The sequence below is a fragment of the Zingiber officinale genome, chromosome 4B, assembly GCF_018446385.1.
Source record: "Zingiber officinale cultivar Zhangliang chromosome 4B, Zo_v1.1, whole genome shotgun sequence".
Lineage (NCBI taxonomy): Eukaryota > Viridiplantae > Streptophyta > Magnoliopsida > Zingiberales > Zingiberaceae > Zingiber > Zingiber officinale.
This window is the reverse complement of record NC_055993.1, coordinates 108,344,949-108,366,225: the sequence shown is the minus strand read 5'-3', so window position 1 is coordinate 108,366,225 and position 21,277 is coordinate 108,344,949. Positions and strand designations below refer to the sequence as shown.

The 21,277-nt window shown below is 46.0% G+C and overlaps 1 protein-coding gene across 1 annotated transcript; it reads left to right on the top strand.

The window, feature by feature from the left end:
• The first annotated feature begins 45 nt into the window (after window positions 1-45).
• LOC121975991 (IST1-like protein) lies at window positions 46-20,439 on the top strand. The gene is made up of 4 exons (XM_042527956.1): window positions 46-263; window positions 17,427-17,736; window positions 17,835-18,009; window positions 19,869-20,439. The coding sequence occupies exons 2-4, from the start codon at window positions 17,447-17,449 to the stop codon at window positions 20,226-20,228; spliced, it is 825 nt and encodes a 274-aa protein (XP_042383890.1). The 5' UTR covers window positions 46-263; window positions 17,427-17,446; the 3' UTR covers window positions 20,229-20,439.
• Window positions 20,440-21,277: the final 838 nt, after the last annotated feature.

Here is a 21,277-nt window from a genome sequence, read left to right as displayed (position 1 = left end):
TTTTCTCTTCTTCGCCTTTCGATTCTCGCCGGCGGATGCTTTGCATTCGAAAGGGGGAAGAGACGGTCGGAAGCGGAACCATTAATGAAAAGGAAGCGCACGTGCTTACCACGTGAGAGCGTGGACTTGACCAGACTCACTGGAACCGGTCAGTGCCGCTCGCACGTGGGGAGATGACCGACACGTGCACGTGGCGTGGCTTTGCGGTTACTGATGGAGTGCGGAGCCAGCAACCGCGCCACCGGCAATTCTTCAGAGAGCTGGTACGGTATCATCATCTCCAACCTTCTCTTTTACTCCTCCATGTTGCTTAGTATTTACTCTGGTTTCTCCATTCCCGTGGATTTCTGTCAAAGCAGTAGCTTTCTTTGTTCTACATTTTTCGATCACGAATAAAATAGAGAAAAAACCAAGGATACAATATCCTTAATTTCACTTTATCGCAACGAAGTTATTAGAAAACAAAGGGCCGAATACCCCGAAGTTTCTTCGTTGTTCATGCCTTCAATGATGGGGGTAGCCTCTTCCCAACAAATAATATCATGTGCCCCCACTCCCCTGTACGTCAAGCAAGGTGAAACACAGGGCAAATGTTATACACCTGATGAAATTTCTTTACCAGCATTTTCATGTTATTCTCATGAGAACAAACAATAACACTCTGTCAGTGACAAAAGTTTGCAGCATGTCATATGCACTGCACATGCCCATCTGATTACCTTGTGTGCGATAGTTATTCCTATTCACTGGAGTGTATCTTAACTAGATCCCACCTCCATGATCATGGTCTCAGACCTTGTGGACAGGGAATTATAACAACTTGATGTAGACTTGAAACCTTCAAAATAGTGTTTGCCAACTTCCTTTGGCCCTGATGTTGGGCAACTTCCTTTATTGTTTCCACTATCGACGGATTCATCTTAGAAGAGGATTAGATCTCTAACTCTGGAGTTCAAAGTTTGGTGTGGTAAAAAGGAGGAGCCTATCTGACATGAGTCAATTATCATGATGTAAGTTAAAGTCAAGGCGGTCAACGCCAGAGCTTAAGCAAGACTCAGTTGTACCCGAGCGACAGAGTGTTATTGTTTGTTCTCATGAAAATCAGTGTCTGGTCAACCCGATCGACAGGAGAGCAAGCTGAGCGGGCCAGGAGTACGAGCTGAACAAGCCACCCGTCCGACTTGAGGTATGGCGTTGGCATTATACACATAATGAATTGATAAAATAATAAAAGAGGAAAAGATAGATAATTAATAGGAGAAAGAGAAGACAAAAGAGAATACTTCATCATCATTAAATCATAGGCAGTTAAGACAAAGATGCCTTCTGTTGGGAATTAATATCATTAAATCGGGGAAGATGGAGGGACACCGAGAAAGGTATAAAAAAGTATGTTAGGTATGAAGAAAGACAAGATAGATCTCTGTCCCTAATACTTTCACTTCTTTCTTATCCTGTTTCTGACTTGAGCGTCGGAGGGCCAACGCCAGAGACCGCTTCTCTGGTTTTGGTTTTATTTTGCAGAGAGGAGCGAAGTCTTTATCCCGTTAGTAGAACTGCCACCTCCTCGGCTTTCCAGCTCTGCGCCTTCGGACAGGATCATTTTGGCATCGTCTGTGGGAACATAGTCTACATCCGAACAAGAAGATGGAAGATGCTGGATGACTCACAATAGTGACGCTGACATAAGAGGATCTCGACGCACTAATATAGGCTCAAGTGATTAAGATATTGGAGCAACAGCAACAACAGACGCTGGCTGAGCTGCAAGCACAGGAGCCTGCATCTTCCGCGGCAAGTCACTGGGTTGAGTGAGGGGACCGAACGGAACTGTTTTCCATTTGGGACCCAAACAAGGGGCCGATCGATACTTATGGGGAAGCACCTCATGGGCCGGTCCCCTTACACCGAGCGCCGTTATGGGCTTCAGCAGAAGAGAGGGTCCGAACGGACAAAGACCAGAGATCTTCCTCGGATGAGGCACCCGCTCGAGATACAAGGAAAAGGAAGGCATACAGAAAGGACAATTCGCCCGAGTGGGTCAATTAACAATTTTCAGAGGGGATTCTAAATGACCCCTTGCCGAAACATTACACCCCACTGTCGATCGGAGACTATAATGGAACGACCGACCCCAACGACCACTTGGCCAAGTTTGATAACGCGACCACACTTCACCAGTACACGGATGGAGTGAAATGCCGAATCTTCCTCACCACGTTATCTGGTCGGCGCAACACTGGTTCAAACGTTTGTCAAGCGGTTCGATCTACAGCTTCAAAGACTTTTGAGCGCCTTCCTGCATCACTTCGCTAGCAGTCGCCGCCACCAAAAGACGAGCGTGAATCTATTCTCACTGAAGCAAGGGTCGCGAGAGGCCTTAAGGGCATATATCCAACGCTTCAATTAGGTGGCAATGGACATCCCGACGGTCTCCTCGGACGTATTGATAAATGGTTTCACTCAGGGGCTCACTGAAGGAGAATTCTTCCGATCACTCATTCGGAAGCCGCCAAAGGACTTTGGCCATTTACAAAAAATGGGTCAATGAATACATCAATGTAGAAGAAGCCCAGGCGGCTAGGAAAAAAGATGCACTCGTCGAACCAGCGGCAACGTCCGAGCGACGTCAACCAAGCAGCAATCAGCTTCCTAAAGGGCCCCGATCGGGAGGAACCCAACCACAACACGAGCCTAGAACGCATGCTGTGCAACACGTTGGGGACGGACGCCCAAAAGCCTCCAGGGGCTATGGACGTCGATGTTTTACTCCTTCTATCAGTCGGTGACTCATAATACCCAGGACAACTACCTGTCTAACAGACCGGCTCAAGAAGGCAGTATCGTCAATCATCGTCGCCCGATCGGAGATATAGGCGTCAATCAGTTGGGCGAAGGGGAGACGATAGGACAACGATTGAATCATGCTGTAATCAATCTCAACGGAACAATCCAAGTCCTGTTCGGGAGCGGGCTGAATAGAGACGACCCTCAGCTCGAGAGGAAGAAAATAGGAGCAATGCTGCTCGGGGTGAGATAGCAATGATCATCGAGGGGGCCGACCGACGATGATTCCAATCGAATGAGAAAGTTGCACGCTCGACGACTTAAAATTCACGCGGTCGGCTGCAGCAAGAAGGCCGATGAACCTGAGATCAGCTTCGGCCCGAAGGATTTGGAGGGGGTAGAGATCCCCCATAACGATGACCTGATTATCCGAGCGATAATAGCTAATTATGTTATTTTTTGTACTTTTGTTGACACAGGAAGCTCGGTAAACATCATATTCAAGAAAACGTTCGACCAGCTGCAAATTGACCGAGACGATTTACTGCCCATGACGACTCCACTCTATGGGTTCACCGACAACGAAGTATTGCGATCGACCAACTGCGCCCGGCCGTCTCGCTTGGGGAAGTGCTGCTTAAGAGGACACGAACGACCAATTTCATTGTGGTGGATACAACGTCAGCCTACAACATCATTCTCGGTCGACCGACGCTGAATGAGTTCCGAGCGGTGGTATCCACTTTCTGCCAGAAGATCAAGTTTTCGGTGGGGGACAAGGTGGGCGAGGTCAGAGGCGATCAGTTAGCCGCTCGGCGTTGTTACATCGAGATGGCCAGAACGGGAGCACGAACCGCCAGGAAGACACCCCGCTTGGAGGTGAGCGTTATCATGGAGAAGCCTCCTGCTCTAGTCTACGATGAAAAGGAGGAAGTCCAGATCCATCCAAATCGATCGGAGGCGACGACCTTTATCGCCGCCGATCTAGAAAGCGAGAAAAAAAACAGAGTTGGTCGCCTGCCTCAGACGAAACTATGTCGTGTTCGCCTAGTTGATGCACGAGTTGTCATGCATTTCTCCGAACGTGGCTTAGTATGAGCTATATGTTCGACCAGACTCCCGACCGATTAAACAGAAGGAGAAAGATTTCAGCCCGGAGCAGAATTTGATCATCCTGGTGGAGATAGAAAAATTACTAGAGGCCGACCATATACGGGAAGTCCAGTTCCCGAGTTGGCTCGCTAATGTCACGCTAGTCTCCAAGCCGGGCAGGAAATGGCGGGTATGCATCGACTTCCGTGACTTGAATAAAGCATGCCCGAAGGATTTCTATCCACTACCTCGGATAGACCAGATGATGGACTCTATGACAGGCTGTGAGCTGATCTACATGCTAGATGCATATCAAGGTACCACGAAGTGCCGCTCGCCAAAGAAGATTAGGAAAAGGTTAGCTTTATCACGATCGACGGAATGTTCTGCTACAATATCATGCCATTCTGACTAAAGAATGCCGGTGCCACATACCAAAGGCTCATGAACAAGGTGTCTCAGAAATAGATCGACCGCAACTTGGAGGTATACGTAGACGACATACTAATAAAGTTAGTCTGAGCTACTGATCTGTGTGCAGATATCGAAGAAACATACTGAACATTGAGGACGTACCGGATGAAGCTGAACCTGAGCAAGTGTCTGTTCGGTGTTAAGAGTGGACGCTTCCTCGGATACATCGTCACCGAGCGAGGAATCGAGACTAATCCGAGTAAGGTAAAGGCACTGCAAGACATGACCCCGCCCCGTAGCTTGAAAGATGCCCAACGACTGACCAGACGAATCACAACGATGTTCAGATTCATATCTAAGTCATTCAATTGGAGCCTACCGTTCTTTAAGGTGTTGCGCCGAGCGACAAGATTCCAGTGGGACACGGAGTATAATCGGACATTGGAAGAGCTCAAGGAGTATCTCAACTCCTTACCTGTCTTAGCTAAACCGAACGTCGAGGAGCCGCTTTGGATATATTTGTTGTCCACCGAGTATGCGGTCGACTCGACATAGTCAAGCAGAACGGCCAAGAACAGCAACCCATGTGCTTTTTAAGTCATATATTGAAAGACGCCGAATCTCGCTACACTGGTCTAGAAAAATTAGATTATGTTTTGGTGTTTGCCGCTCGGAGACTCTGCCCGTACTTTCTCTCTCATTTGATCATTGTCATGACCAACAGTACCCTGGGAAGAGTCCTCCTCAATCGAGAGGTGTTCGGGCGGCTAATCAAATGGACAACCGAACTAAGCGAGTTTGATATCCAATATCAACCTCGAACGATGATCTAAACCTAGGCCTTGGCTGATTTTGTTACAGAGGTCCAGAATGCCGAGCTGACAGCAATTTGGAGAATATATGTCGATGGTTCCTCCACTCGACAAGGCAGCGGGGTCGGCATTTGATCATTTCACCACAAGAAGACGGGATGCAACTTTTCGTTCGACTGGATTATCAGGCCACCAACAACGAAGCTGAGTATAAAGCCTTGATAGCCGACATGGCATGCCGGAGCAACAAAAGTCCTAATTCACTCGGACTCTCAGCTGGCTGCCCAACAGCTATCTGGGACGTTCGAGATTATCAACTCCCGACTCAAGCTATATGCAGAAGTTTTCGAGAAACTGAAGGCAAATTTTCAAGAGGTTACTATACAGAAGATCCCCCGATCGGATAATCAAGCAGCGGATGAACAAACTAAGTTAGCTAGTTCATTATCACCAGTTGTAATCAGCCAGCTAATCGAACAGGTTTCATTAGTGGCGCACATCAACTGGATGGAGGGAGTGGTCTTCTCGAGCGACTGGAGAACGTCCCTGATTGAATTCCTCTGATCGGGGGTAGCATGCCGACCAACCAGGAGGCAGCACGAATATTAAGAATGAGAGTCGGATGGTTCACCTTGGTCGGAGATTAGCTGTATAAAAAAGCCTTCTCTAGAGCCCTGCTCAAATGCGTTGAACCAGAGGACTCAAAGTACATCTTGCAAGAAGTGCACCAAGGTTCCTGTGGAAACCATCCGGGCAGCCGTTCGCTCGCTCGAAAGATTCTCCTGACCGGATACTTTTGATTAACACTCCAAGAGGATGCCGCTCAAATAGTAGCTACATGCCTGTCCTGCCAAATGTATCACAACATCCAACACTGACTGACCGAGGAGATAAAGACATCCATGGTGTCTTGCCCGTTTGACCGGGCATGGACATTGTGGGACTATTTCTCATGGCGACTGGTCAACGAAGGTTCCTGCTCGTCGTGGTGGACTACTCAAAATGGGTGCAGGCCAAGCCACTGGCAAGGATAAGTGAGCAGATGGTCATCAAATTCGTTTGGCAGAATATCTTATGTTGGTTCGGCATCCCCCATCGGCTCGTCTCAGATAATGAGGGGCAGTTCGCAGGTTGGAGGCTCAGGGAGTGGTGTGAAGGCTATGACATCTAACAAGCGTTCACGTCAGTAGCCTACTGCACAGCAACGGCTAGGCGGAAGTCACAAACCGAGAAATCCTTAGATGCTTACGAGCTCGACTCGACCGCACATGGGGCAGCTGGGTCGACGAGCTCCTGAGTGTCTTGTGGGCACTTCACACGACTCCAAAAGAGGCGACCGATGCAACACCATTCCAGTTGGTGTATGGAAGGGAAGCAGTGATCCCCGTGGAGGTTGTAGTAAAATCTGACCGGGTGCATCTCTACGACAAGGGAAATACCGAGTGAAGGTTAATGGAGCTCAACTTGGTGAATGAATCCACGTCCATCTAATGGCATACCGATAGCGGATGAGACAGAACTACAACCGAATGACGATCCCGAGGTCTTTCTAGGTCGAAGATCTGGTGTAGAAGAAAATCAAGTCGGTTGACGATGTCACCAAACACGAGATGCCATGGGGAGGACCTTACAAGGTCGTATAGAAACTTCGTTCGGGGGCCTACTACTTGGAGGTCGAAGATGGAAGGTGGCTAGAGCGGCAATGGAGCACGAATCATCTCCAACCTTATAGGGCCGGATGAGAGGTGCATAAGTAAATATAGATGTATTTGTGCATATGCCTTCTGGATGCAGGACAGACATGAATAAAAAAACAAGTTTTCTAGTCTCTTGAGTTGATTGGCCAAGTTAAAGGTCGAGCGACGACTTTAAACCCTTGTCTCCATCAACGGTCGAGCGACGACCCGAAATCCTTGTCTCCGTCAGCAGTCGAGCGGCGACCTTAAACCCTTGTCTCCATCAGCGGTCGAGCAACGATCTTAAACCCTTGTCTTCGTCAGCGGTCGAGCGACGACCTTAAACCTTTTTCTCTATCAGCAGTCGAGTGGCGACCTTAAACCCTTATCACCATCAACGGTTGAGAGGCGACCTTAAACCCTTGTCTCCGTCAACGGTCGAGCGGCGACCTTAAACCCTTGTCTTCATCAGCGGTCAAGTGGCGACTTTAAACCCTTGTCTCCGTTAGCGGTCGAGCGGTGACCTTAAACCCTTGTCACTGTCAGCGGTCGAGCGACAACCTTAAATCCTTGTCTCCGCTAACGGTCGAGCGGCGACCTTAAACCCTTGTCTCCGTCAGTGGTCGAGCAGTGATCTTAAACCCTTGTCTCCGTCAGCGGTCGAGCGGCGACTTTAAACCCTTATCTTCGTCAGCGCTCGAGCGGTGACCTTAAATCCTTATCTCCGTCAACGGTCGAACGACGACCTTAAATCCTTACCTCCGTCAACGGTTGAGCGGCGACCTTAAATCCATGTCTACACCATTAAACGGTCGAACGACGACCTTAAATCCTTGCCTCCGTCAACGGTCGAGCGATGACCTTAAATCCATGTCTACGCCATTAAACGGTCGAGCGACAACCTTAAACCCGAACTGATCAATCAGCTAAGAAAATAGATAACTCGTTGCCGATCAACGAGGCCACACTTGAATTTGCGCGACAATGCTTGAACTAAATGCAAGTCGAAAAATTAAAATGCCAAACTGCTAGAAAGAATATAAGGGTTAGCCGGACGGACGAGCATTCATTAATACTTCAAAAAAATTACAGAAGCAAAACTTTCAATAGGTTCACTCCAAATAATCCAAGACATCATCGGGTAGCGACTCGATCAGCTTGTCCTGACTGATGACCTTACTTGTCAGGGCGGAGGGGAGGTAACCACCTTCCTTCAGTTGATCGAGCGGCCCGTCGATAGCAAGGTTGAATAGACGGAGTGCCCGATCGGCGACCTTGTCATTAAAAACATCCGAGCGGATGTAAGCCTGTTTCATGAGATCAAACTTGCTCGACTCGACTTCCTGATAAGTCTCTAAGGCCGCTTGAGAGACCTTCAGCTCTTCTTTCAACTTGGCCAGTTCTTCATCTTTGGCGTCGAGCTGGGTCTTTGTTGCGGTCTAGTTGTCAATTATCCATCCCGCTTGGCCTTCAATGAGGCCTCAGCCTCCTTTAAGTTTTAGGCCAACACCCGAAACTTCTTATTTTTTATTTCTAAGTCCTCGATGGCCCGGAGCTTCCTGGTGTTGGCCAAATTGAGTTGGACTCGAAGGAGCTGATCTGTTTATCAAGCCAAGCCAATTGTGCAGCTTGCTTGGCACCTTTGCTCTTCTCCGCCTCCAACTGCTCGGAGCTCTTGTTTAGATCGGCTCGTAACTGAGTCATCTCAGCATTCATCTGCTCTAGTTGCGATTGAGAAACCGACGATTGATCGCTCGGAGCATGGAGCTGCTGGACTTCATACTCCAGGTAAGCAAAAAAAAAAAAATGCTAAGCATTATACAAGTTGAGCGGACAAGAGAAAGAAGGAAAATGTATACAAACCTTAGTGAACATCTGGGTGTGGCTATTAGCCAGTTCCCCCGGAGCTACAATCGCCGCACGAGCTCGAGCATCAGCCCATGTATGTGCGAGAGACCCTTGTATTCTTATTTGATGCTCGGGGGCAAGGGACGCCGGGTCGTCCGAATGGTGGTACTCGTCAGTTGACAAGTAATGATTGCCGTCATTGATCTTTGACCGCTCGGGCTAGAAGGTGCAGACGTCGCCCGGTCGGAGGGCTATGAAGAGACTGGTCGAATATGGGACACTTGCGTCGCCGGCAGAAGAGGGGGCATAAAGGCAGTCGGTGGTGCGCAGATTGTCCCTTGAGGCCGCCCGGACAGTGAAGGTGTCCAGTCGGAGGATAAGGACATAGGGAGTTTCCCAAGGCCCTGCTCAAGAGGAGGATTAGAAGTATCACCTCGCTCGGATGGGGGTCGAGAGCTGACCATGGTGGGGGTCTGCAGAGCTAAAGTAGCAGTTCGGGAGGAACTTTCCTCTCGACGCCTCTTACGGTGTTGCAGGGGCACGTCGGAAGTTGCCAACTCTGGAGCGACAACGATCGGGACCATAGATGGTCGTTCAGGCATAAGGTTCGCTGTGGCAACCGCCGCATTGCTCGCGGCTGTCCGACTTCCTCCGGCGCCGCTCCCTAGCGCTTGAGTTCCCTCCTCGCTTAGCGGATCCTCATGAGAGCCGACTGGCTGCAAGCCGCAACTCTCCAACTCAGTCACGACCGCAGCATTGATTTCTACGTCCGCGAGTTTGGCTTTGCCGGCCAGATGTGTACGCAACATGACTTGAGCCGCAAAAGAAAGATAGAAATCAGTTAGATTCAAAAGTTAGATTAAGAAAGAACATACCTAGGCTGGACGAAAGGCTTTGCGGATCGGGCTCAGGCCGAACACGTAGAGGACACCCTCCAGCAACAACTTATGTATATGGTATTTCTGACCGGCTAAACTGGAAGCTGCATGAAGGTAGTCCGAGCGGCTCTTGTATTTCTTGAGTTTGGGAGGGTTCGACACCTCTAATTGCCACCTGGTCGGGAAGTCTGGCCGCTCGGGAAAGCGAACAAAGAAATAGTAGTCCTTCCAATGCTTGTTGGAGGACGACATCTTGTCAAGAAAGATTAGGCCCACTCGGGCTTGAAAGAGAAAAGTCCCCGGCTCAGACAATTTGGGATAATAGAAATAGTAGAAGAGCTGAGAGGTAAGGAGAATGTCGTGCAGGCGGAACAAAACGACGACCCCGCACAGCAGCCGAAAAGAGTTCGATACCAGTTGATGGAGAGAAATACGAAAATATTTACAAACGATAGAGAAGAAATGGTGGATCGAGAATCGCAGACCAACGGTAAATTGATCCCTAAAAAGCATACAAAACCTGGAGGTGACTAGTTCGGGCGGTCAAAAGCCGAGGGAAGACCAATTTAATAATTGGAGGGAATTTCAAAGGCAGCTTTTAAACTCTCAGCATTACCTCCATCGAACCTGGATTTGACGGACATATACCAAAGCCCAGGGACGGAGAGAGGTTGAGAGGAGCTTGCCATCGTAAATAAAAGTGACAGGAGACAACGAAGAAGTTCGATTGGCGGGGAAGGTGCTAAGAACAACGAAACAATTTGATTGAAGGGAAACGAAAGCTTACTAGAGAGATCGCTAGGATGGCCAGAAAAGGAGAACACAGTGTTGCCGGAAAGTGGGAAGACAAAGACCCAGAGTGCAGGAGACGAAAACGTAAAGTGAGGAAGACGACGACGCATGCGAGATTTATAAACCTCACGATCGATCGACCTCAACCGTCCGATCTAAAGCCACGAAAACCTAGAAGCAGATCCCATCGTTGAGTTTAAAAAGACGCACACCTCGTTGTAAGAGAATATCCGCTTGTCATGTCAAGCGTGTGGCGGCAGTGAAGGACACGTGTCCTTCGATCACCGGGTAACATTTAATGAGCTTAATTAAAAAGATATGGCTGCGTGGTCGGCCATAACTATTAGAGATTTATATGACCTTCAAGAAATCTAGATGACATCAGCCAAAGTCGAACTTGCCTGAGGATGCGTAAGGAAAAGGAAAACATGTGCCAAGTGTTGCTGCTCAGCATCCCGATCGACGCAAAGAACGGATCACCGGGTTGAACCCAACAATGGCAGAAAGAAGCATAGTGGCGTTAGCCTATGGGCTGATCAGTGATTACAGACCGGGCACAGTTCGATTGGACACTGTAGCATTTGGGCTGACGAGCCTCAGAGTCACCGAAGACACATCTTGTCCAGTCAGTTGGACTTGCAGCCTCCTTCGACTAGACTTGAAGGGGAGGCTTGTGATGTGACGATAAGGAGGAGCCTACTTGGCACGAGTCAATTGCAACGGTGTAAGTCAAAGTCAAGGTGGTCAACGCCAGGGCTGAAGCAAGGCTCAGCCGCACCCGAGCGGGAAGCAGCTCATCGGCCGATCGGAGGGATCATTGTCCGGTCGGCCATCTGAGTAAACTAATGTCTGGTCAACCGGGTCGACAGGAGAGCAAGCTGAGCGGGCCAGGAGTCCGAGCTGAACTAGCCACCCGTCTGGCTTGAGGTATAGCGTTGACATTGTTCATATAATGAACTGATAAAATAATTGATCCTGTCCGAAAGTCGGGGAGACGGATGCTGGGGATGTGGCGCTTCGGGCCGCTTTTCCTTTTCGCGCGTCTCGAACGGGCACCTCGTCGGAAGACGATCCCCGCTCCTGATGTGCTTGGGCTATGTTCGAAGGGGTTTGGAACAGAACCCGATGGAAGGGGATCGGCGCGGGTGGCGCTTCCCCTTGGGTGCCGATTGACCTTCGGTTCTGCCCCTATACGGAGAGTTGCCCCGCTCGATTTTCTTGCCCCGCTCGCCTATCAACCGCCGAGGTTGCAGGCTGCGGTGCTTGCCGATCGACTATCGCTTGTTGTTGTTGCTGCTCCATCATTTTTGCTGCCCGTGCTTGCACGAGCATCTCCAGCTCCTCTTGAGTGAGTGCCACAGTGGTAAGTCGTCCAGCGTCTTCTATCTTCTCGGCTCGGATTCAGGTGACGTTCCCACAGACGGTGGCAAATATGATCATGTCCGAAAGTCGAGGAGACGGATGCTAGGGATGTGGTGCTCTTGCTGACCTCTGATGGACTTCGCTCTCGCCTTCAACACAAACAACGTCAGTGCCGAGCCAGGGAAGGGGTTCTCGGCGATGGCCCTCCGACGCTCAAGTCAATCTCTGGCGAAGCAAGAAGAAGCAAAAAGAACTGTAGCGCAACAGTAGAAATTGCGAGAAAAGCATACCTCCGTCGATGCCTGGACCCCCCTTTATATAGGGCTACTATAGCATGTGTGCACGCTTTTTAAAGCGGGCACACTATCCCAAGCTTTCCCTAAAGATACATGTTAGTAAAGTGTCCCTGACTCAATACCTTAATGGGTCGAATATATTTCTGAAGTGACAGTGGAAAGCTTCTGCCGTACGATCTTCTGTCTGATCATGTCGTCTGTTAGCGACACTAACTCCCAAAAGGATGTCGAAGGATATCCTGCTGTGTCTGTTGCTTAGCCGAGCGGAATGACCGCTCGGCTAGGATTCTGATATCCTTGCATCCGCCGCCACACCGAGCGAGATAGCCGCTCGATTGAAAGTCCCCTATCCAAGTGTCATCCGTTGTTGGGCCGAGCGGGATGGCCGCTTGGCCGGAAGCCCATTGTTCACATGCTCTATTGCTTGGCCGAGCGGGATAACCGCTCGGCGACAGTTCACTATCCACGTGCTCGACTGATGTCGAGTCTGCTGCTAGGCCGAGTGGAGGAGCTGCTTGGCTCGACTTCTGCGCGTCCCTTGGGTGTTGGTTTGATTACTCCGAGTCGGCTAAAAGCCCACTGTCGCGCCGAGCGGGAGAGCCGCTCGGCTAAAAGTCCTCTGTCTGTGTTGTCCGCCGTTTGGCCGAGCGGGAGTGCCGCTCGACTAGGCTTCTACGCATTCTCGCCCGATCGGCCAAGACCGTCCATCTGACTGTATCGGGTCGTCTATCCGCTGACCGTCTTGACTTTGACCTCAACCGTGTTAGCGGGGTGAGGGCTCCTCATCATCACCGCATCAATAATAAAAGAGAAAAAGACAGATAATTAATAGGGGAAAGAGAAGACAAAATAAAATACTCCATCATCATTAAATGAGAAGCAGCCAAGACAAAGACGCCTTTCGTCGGTAATTAATATCATTAAATCGAGAAAAATGGAGAGTCATCGAGAAAGGTATAAAAGAGTATGTCAGGTATGAAGAAAGACAAGATAGATCTCTATCCCTAATACTTTCACTCCTTTCTTCTTCTATTTTTGACTTAAGCGTCAGAGGGCCAACGACAGAGATCCCTTCCTTGGTTTTGATTTTGTTTTATAGAGAGGAGCGAGGTCTTCATCCGTTAGCGGAACTGCCACCTCCCTGACTTTCCAGTTTCACGCCTTCAGACAAGATCAAAGCTCAATAACTTTTCTTTTTTCTGAGCTTATCAAAAGTAGTATTAATATATATCTGTATTTGTGCAAGTTCTGTTAGGGTTCATTTGCAATCTTACTGAGCAATATCAAATTCAATTTCTGGTCAACCCATAATTTAAAACTGCTAGCTGAGTTGTGATGTTTTTGAATTGGCATGATTAGTTGTTGGGAACTCAGATCGATTATTAAAGATTAATTTTAATAATTGATCCTGTTTGAAAATTGTAGAGATGACATGCTGAGCATGGTAATTTAATGGTTGACTGGTAGAAGACTTCTTACTGGAAAGCTTCCTCTCAATCTTGTGCACATAGAGATGAGCCAACAAAACGTCAGTGCCTAGAAATCAGGGGGAGTCCCTAGCGAAAGCCCTCTGACGCTCAAATCAATGCAAGTCTAGGCGGATGAATGAAGAACAGTAGAGAAAGTGTGCGAGAGTAGGTTGTAGATGTTCAGAGAATGTGCCTTGCCACATAGAGGACTCCCCTTTATATATCACTTCACACAACCTTCGTAATCATGAGGTGGAGAAGTGTGTCAGAGTTTGTTAGGTAAATGAAAATGTACGACCTAGGCAATGTACAATAATTATTCGAGGAATCTTCTCCTTACCCCATGTATATCTCTTTTGTCGTTTATAGCTGAGGTTGTTAAAGGGATATGCTGTTATAAATGGTTTGCTGATAGAAGACACAATGACCCCCGAATAAAATTTCAGAAGAATATTTTATGACACATAGTTGTTATTTTGATAGATTGTTAGGATTCTCTGCTCATGTTGTCGGCTGAGCATATCTCGGCCAGCTTATAAGGCCGACCGTCTTCACGCCTGTTCTCGCATTAAGCCGTTTTGTTATGTTTTGAAGGCTATTTAGAAATTCGCTCGAGAAATAATATAATGTCTTCGACATGTTGGGAATCTATTTGAAAAACAGTATGATAACCTGTGTGTGCTAGAAATCCATTTGATGACATGTGTGTGTTATAGATTCATCCAGGCAGTAATATGAAGATAAGCGTCTTAGGCCCAGTCGACTTTTGTCCGGGCGGGCGTATAATGGGCTTATGAAGAAATGAAACTGTGTTCTAAGTAGTTTGATCAGTACTTTTGAGCCAAAGTGCCTTAGGCCCGGTCAAACCCTTGTCCAACTGGGCATATAATAACTTGTGGTTAAAGTGTACTTAGCATTATGACCGAATTTATAAAACTATCTTATACTTAGACATAGAAGAGATAGGTATGGAGTCCTATAAATCCATTTAGTTCTATTATTGAATGGATATCCATGGGACTGACCGACGATCTGGGTGACTGGGCGTATGTAGAGAGACTTATATAGAGTAAGGAGTTCGACCCTCCCTTTGACTAGGTCTATGGCTGGTCGAATGTAGGGTGAGTTGGTCATTCTAGTCGGCCTATAAGGGCGACCGTCCTTAACCTCGATCAACTTTTTGTTGGTGCAATTTGCACTAATGATCTAACTCAAGTTTTGATGAATGACAAGGGGTTTAAAGTTAGAGTGTTTTGTTATCTAATCTTTCTACCGAGTGTGCAGGAGTTGACTAGTCTGAAGGACCTGACACTAGGCTGAAATACAGCTAGGTCCGTAGAACCCGATAGCTGGTGGGAAGTCTAGATAGGTCCGCGGGATTCGATATATGGCGGGAAGTTCGATTGGGTTCGCGGGACCTAATAACTGGTCGAAGTACAGTTGGGTCTGCGGACCTGACAATTGGCAGGAATAGCTGGTGGGTCAAAGGTAAGTCAAGTGACTGCAATTGATAAGTGGATGTAAGCAACTGGAGGAGAGATCCAATGAGGGCGCGTTCTCGATTGAGGAAATTGTAGGAGTCGGTCCAACTTAGGTCTATTTGGGAAACCTAAGTTGAGACCTTAACTAGATCTTGGTCTTGAGGAGATAAGATTTAATTACTACTCTTATTTTATTATGTTATGTTAACTTTGTTTTGCAGGGTAAATATATTTTCTATTCCCTGGACTAACCCTTTTTGCAAGGAAGAAACTGTTGAAGAAAAAGGGAGTCCAGGTGTCCGGAAGGGATCCGGGCGCCCGGACTAGCTTGCCCAGGCCGGTGCCGTGGGCATCCAGGCGGTCTAGGCGCCCGGAGTCGGTCCAGGCGCCCGGACTCGAAAACTAATCCAGAAGCTGAAGTGGAGCACATCGACTGACCGAGCCACGTCGGTTGGCGTGGTCCAGATACCCGGATGGGTTTCAAGCGCCCAGAATGGGCTATTTAAAGGCCTTAGACCAGGAGCTTCACAACACAAACTGCTACAACTTTCATTCACGTGCGTTGCTTCAAAAAGGCTCTGACGATACTACAACGCTCTACTGACAACCGGACTTCAACTTTACTTAGTTTTCTTTGTTGTCGGTAATTTTCATATATAGTTCATGCACTTATTTGTAACCATTCGAACTATTAGTGGATTTTCCAATAAAAGCATTCGACGAGTGCGGGTTTTGGAGTGGAGTCGTCGAAGGCTCCGAATCAAATAAAAAACCACTTGTGTTAGCATTTGGTTTGTCCTCTTCCTTCTTTTATTATTCCGTTGCGTAACTTCTCTTTAATTCATAATTTTTAAAAAACGCTATTCACCCCCAGCGTATTTATGGTCCTACACTTTTAAGTAACCGAACATGTTATCTTTCCAGTCCAAGAGTAAAGTTTGCTCGGGTTAAGGATAGGTTGGCTCCCTTTCGCCCGACCTGTAATCCGATTGGGCTAAGAAGAGAGCCTTAGTGCTGAGTGACGAAGTCAGGTGGGGAATGTTCTCTTCCCTTAACTTTAACCGTTATGTCACTTTGATTTTGACCGTCACATCACTTTTATTTTGATCATCACGATATATTATAGGTTCGCTCATTATAACCCGTATCAATAATGATCCAATGTTTTTATGCAGTAAAGCTAATTTTGAGTTGATGATGAAGAGTATAGAGTTCATTTACGACTTGTTTGGTTTATAGATTGGAATTGATAGTGAATAGAATTGTCAGTCTTACAGAGTAGAATTAATAAGAAGTAAACTAAAATTGCATTCCATTGTTTGTTTCATGAAATGAAAGGGAGATTATTTCCATTTGTATATTTGGTTTTAGAAATGTGACAAGTAATCGGCATAGAATAAATATCTATAGTCAAACTATGCTTCCAAGTGATGTCAGTCTTATTCATCTTGCTGGTTCTTTAGAAAATGAAACTGAATGGGAACAGATGCTCCTTGAAACTGCATTAACATTCAATTAAAATGATGATTAATGCTGTTTAGACTGGGGAGTAGATATTATTCACAATCCCTGAACTTTCAAGGTTTGTTTTGCTGTTCTATTGTCCTCTGACCAATTCATTTGACCTCTCTGTCAAGGTCAAATTCATGGGGATTGCTTGCTTTTCCTTCCTTCTTCCTCCTAGTCTCAGTCCCAGGTCTTATATAAATTTTACTATTTTATTCCACCTCCCAATACACAGATGATGGCTATTAAGCATAATTGGATAGTTAAACCAGACTTAACAGACCTGCTTGGATATCTGATTACCTAGTCTGCCATCCCTAACCGTCTGATTCAGTTTAAACAGAATTAGAATCAGAATCATCACTCTATTCTTGGTAAATCTTTTCCCTCCAATCAGTCAGCAAGTGAATCCGAGTAACTTAAAATAGTTAATTTGGCTATCAAAACAATCCCAGGTCAAGTTGATGGATCGTCAATGCATCATGCCACTGTCCTCTATTGCTGTTCCTGATAACTTCGATATGCTTTTACATTTTAAATATAGCTACATACTTGGATAATCTTCTCACCTATGCTAGAAGGCATTTCAATGTGTTTAAACACTACTACGTTGATAAATTATTTCATGTCGATATGATATATTCATCTAATTTTATAGTTAAATTCTTACAATTAGCCTATGCCCTTTTTGTGTGAAACTAAATTGAAGAGGACAAGAAGTTTTCAATTTACAAGTTATGCTTCTGGTGAAAAGGAGTTGACTAATTACCTTACCATTTACTCTTTCACTAAGACACCACTAACTTATATTTGAAGGGATTCATTCCCTTTACAATCATTCCACGAAATTGATATTCTCTTTGCACTCAAATTATTTGCCTGCTTTGCGTGATTGAATGCAACCTTTTTGGCCTCTTTCATCAGAGAAAATTATTTAAAGAGTTGGAGATCGATAGAGACACTCTGATTAAGAAATCCAATTGACGCTCCGCCTCTCTGTTTTTTATTTTCAGTGTGCGGAGGAGAAGAAGAGATGGGGATTAAGAAACTGGAGTTTTTACTGGGAAGACGACGTCTTTCGAAGCTGAAACCCATCTTGGCCCTCGCCCTAGCACGCCTCTCCGTCCTCCGCAGCCACCACCAGCTCCGGACCGGCCAGGCGCGCGACCAGGTCGCAAACCTCCTCCAACTCGGCCACCTCGACCGCGCCCTCCTACGGGCGGAGCAAGTGATCAAGGAGCAGAGCACGGTGGAGGCGTTCGAAATCCTGAGTCACTACTGCCATCTCCTGACGGAGAGGATCGGCTTGCTCCAAGAACACAAGTGAGACAAATCCTCTGTTCCGCTTTTCTTTTTTCCCCTCAATTAATTTTGTCCAAGAGTAGCAGTGTTTGAATTCTCCGATGGGTAACTGGAAGCAGAGAGTGCCCGGAAGAGCTGCGGGAGGCCACGTCGAGCTTAATCTTCACCTCGTCGAGGTGCGCGGTGGAGCTGCCGGAGCTCGCCAAGGTCAGCGCCATCTTCTCCAATAAATATGGGAAGGAGTTCGCGTCCGCCGCCGTCGAGTTAAGGAACCGATGCCGAGTAAATCCTGAGGTACAAATAAATGCCGTGGTAATTCTTGATAATATCTTTAAAATTTTAATTAAATTATCTATTTTATTAAATTTAAATAATTATTTTTTAATTAGATACCACATCAGCTATTCTATTTTTTCTTCCTTATATGAAATATCTGTTTTTCATTACCTAATCAATTTTCTTTATTTTTTCTCCCTCCCAATTTAAATAATATTTTAATATTTAAGAAATAAATTTCATTTATTAAATTTAGAAAAATATTATTTATAAAATCTAAATTTAGCTAATGGTAATTGGTGCAAAAGTTTTTTTTATATAAAATATAAATTTAAGATAAATTCTATACTTATAGAAGTTGATATGGATTTGTGTGTGATTGAGTAAACTTGAGACGCCCATAAATAATCCGGACATCTTCGGGGCGTCTTGGGTTCACTCAATCGCTCACGGAGTCGAGCACGGACGAGTATATAGAATTAGGGGGTCTGAACATATGAAGGGTGTGCGGGAGTATGTACTGAATGGGTATATAGGATATCCAAATCTTTTCTATATATATATATGATTTTATTAAAATATGAATATCGGATATGGTTGAGAAGATGACAGAGGAGCTGATGGTAGTTGGCCATTGTCTGGTTTAATAAGAGTTAGTAGAGACAATGGTACACATTGACAACAAATATAATTATTGATCCATGTGAGAGCGATTAACAGGATAGGGAAGTACTTTTTTTTCAAATAGAAATTCCGACTTAAATCAATGGTTGAGAATTGGTTGTTCAATAGTTCGTAATTGGTCGTTTGACAGTTCAGAATCATTTCAAGAATGTCGATTTTAATTTTAACCTTTCAAACTAGTTAGTCATTATGCTAGTTAAAAATTATTATTTTATTTTAAAAAATCTTTTAAAAATTCTAAATTTATACAAATATAAAAAATAAAAAAAATAGTTCTTATTTAAGTTGTCTATTTATTCATTTAAATTAGAGCATCCACAACGTTAATGTGTTATAATATTCACCACCTCATCAAAAGATATGGAGCCCATTGTCACATACTCATTATAACAATATATCTCTTTTACTCACATCCCTTTTAACATTAATATGAGCCTCACCATCCACTTATTCATCTTTTTATTAGTTTTTTAAATAATATTAAAAATTTAATAATTTAAAAAAGAAAAGAAAATATTAAAAAAAAATTAAGAGAGGGTGAACACCCTCTCTCCTCTCTCTTGTGAGTGGACATTATAATGCACACTCACAATGGAGAGGGGGTGTTAAATGGGTGTTATAACATCCATTTAACACCCCATTGTAGATGCTCTAAGGGAGTTAAAATTGTCCCCACGGGCTGGATCAGCTGGTTAGGTGCCTGCAGCTTGCCATTAAGTCGTGGGGTCGAAGGTCGCCAGTTGCACTCGGGAATAAAACCCTGGTCTGCTGCGTCAAAAATTCCTTCGACCCCCAGTCACCTATCCTGCCCAGCATTAACCGTGATTTATTCCCTTTGGAATCTTGTGGGGCCGGGACCAGGAGTCGCTAGGGTGACGGTTCCACCTTTTGCCTCTAAGGGAGTTAAAATTACCTAGTTCATTAATTATTTTGATATTAAAATCTTGTCTTTCAATTTTTTATTCTTTTTTTTTATAACTTTCGTTTAATCTTCGTATTTGAGCTTTTAAAAATTCGAAAGTCTCGGGTCTATATGTAAATGTCAAGAACAACCATGTTACGATATGAATGACAAAGTTAACGGATGCCAAATTTTGATTAAAAAAAATAAAAAAAGTAAAAGAAAAGTGTGAATAATGTATTTTATTAATCTTTTACTCGATGCAAACAGAATTTTGAAGTGTCTTCTGCAGTTGATCCAGAAGCTATCGACGAGGTCGCCGAGCTTGGAAGTGAAGCAGAGGACGACGAAGGAGATCGCCGCGGAGAGAGGAATCGATTTGGAATTCGTCGAGGCTTCTGATCCTGCTGAGGCTTTAGAGGTAAAGTTGTTTGACGAAGGTGCCATGGAGAAGCAGCCGGAGACGATGCACGTCAGGCGAGAGGAAGCCAATTCCGATGAGATTTTTAGTGCCGAGTATGAAGACGTAGTCACTGCAGCAAAGGATGCTTATGAGGCTGCGGCCTTTGCGGCGGCGGCTGCAAGGGTTGCCGTCAAGCTCTGCCGGTCTCAATCTGAAGCAAACGCCTCGTATCGGCCAGAGGAGATTTAGCAACACTCAATTGGCTTCCAGAGTCATGAACTCATGATGGGCGTTTGTTTGTATTTTATAATTGTTATTTGAGTTGTTGTAAAAAAAACAAAACAAAAAAACAGTAGTTGTTTCATTTGTATTATTTTGATCTTGTCTCGAACCTGTAAAAACAGAACTGTGGGTGTGATATAGTTGGAATGTTCATGATCAAGTAGTTGTTGGACACAAAGAATTTGTTGTCGGAAATTTTAAGGACTTAACTGAATTTAAAATTATACAGAATTTAAATTCAACTTACAGTTGAGTTGACCTGAGTTGATGATCTCAGGCTGTTAACAGGGACTGATTTTTATCCAAGTTCCAACCTCAGAGTGACTGAGCGAACAGAGCGTCCGAGCAGTGAGGCCGGTCGGACGAGGCAGACAGGCCGAGCAAGAGTGGCCGGTCGGACGAGATAGACTCGTCGAGTAGTGCAGACAGGCCGGGCTGTCAGAGAGGCCAGCCGGGTTGAGCAGACAAGCTGGTCGAAGTAGACAGGTCGGCCGGGTCGAGCAGACAGGTCAGGCGAAGCAGACCAGCCGAGATAGGTAGGTCGGGGTGAAGCAGGTCGACCGAGACAGGCAGGTCGGGCGAAGATCTTGAGCGGGCAGAGAAGTATGTCGGTCGAACAAAGAGACCGACCGGACGAGCTGACTGAGGCCTGCAAGTCACAGTTTCCTTGAAATAGATTAGCCCACCTCCGACTATGCTTTGAGGCTTACAAGAGTCGCCTGTTTCCCAGGATACAATGACCGATCGTGAATCTGACCAAGCACTGGTGGTCACAGCGAGCTGAGTGGTATCCGAATACTACCACAGGCACTCCGTCGAGCAGGAGCTGCACGACAGAGGAGGAAGAAAAATGGAGAGCTTTGCTTGCTGTGTCTGCTGCCTATGATCGGAGCCTCCTTATATAGGAGCTCGGATCAGTGGCCAGAGTTAATGACCTTAATGGTCATTATTAGCCGAGAAGTGAAACAACCATCGTTTCACTTATTATTACTCGGTCGGTTTCATTCTGCATTAAT

Coding starts and splice junctions, on each gene's coding strand:
- LOC121975991 (XM_042527956.1), top strand. CDS start 17,447: ATGGGGATTAAGAAACTGGAGTTTTTACTGGGAAGACGACGTCTTTCG. Junction 17,737..17,834: donor GGCTTGCTCCAAGAACACAA/GTGAGACAAATC, acceptor AACTGGAAGCAG/AGAGTGCCCGGAAGAGCTGC. Junction 18,010..19,868: donor GATGCCGAGTAAATCCTGAG/GTACAAATAAAT, acceptor TGTCTTCTGCAG/TTGATCCAGAAGCTATCGAC.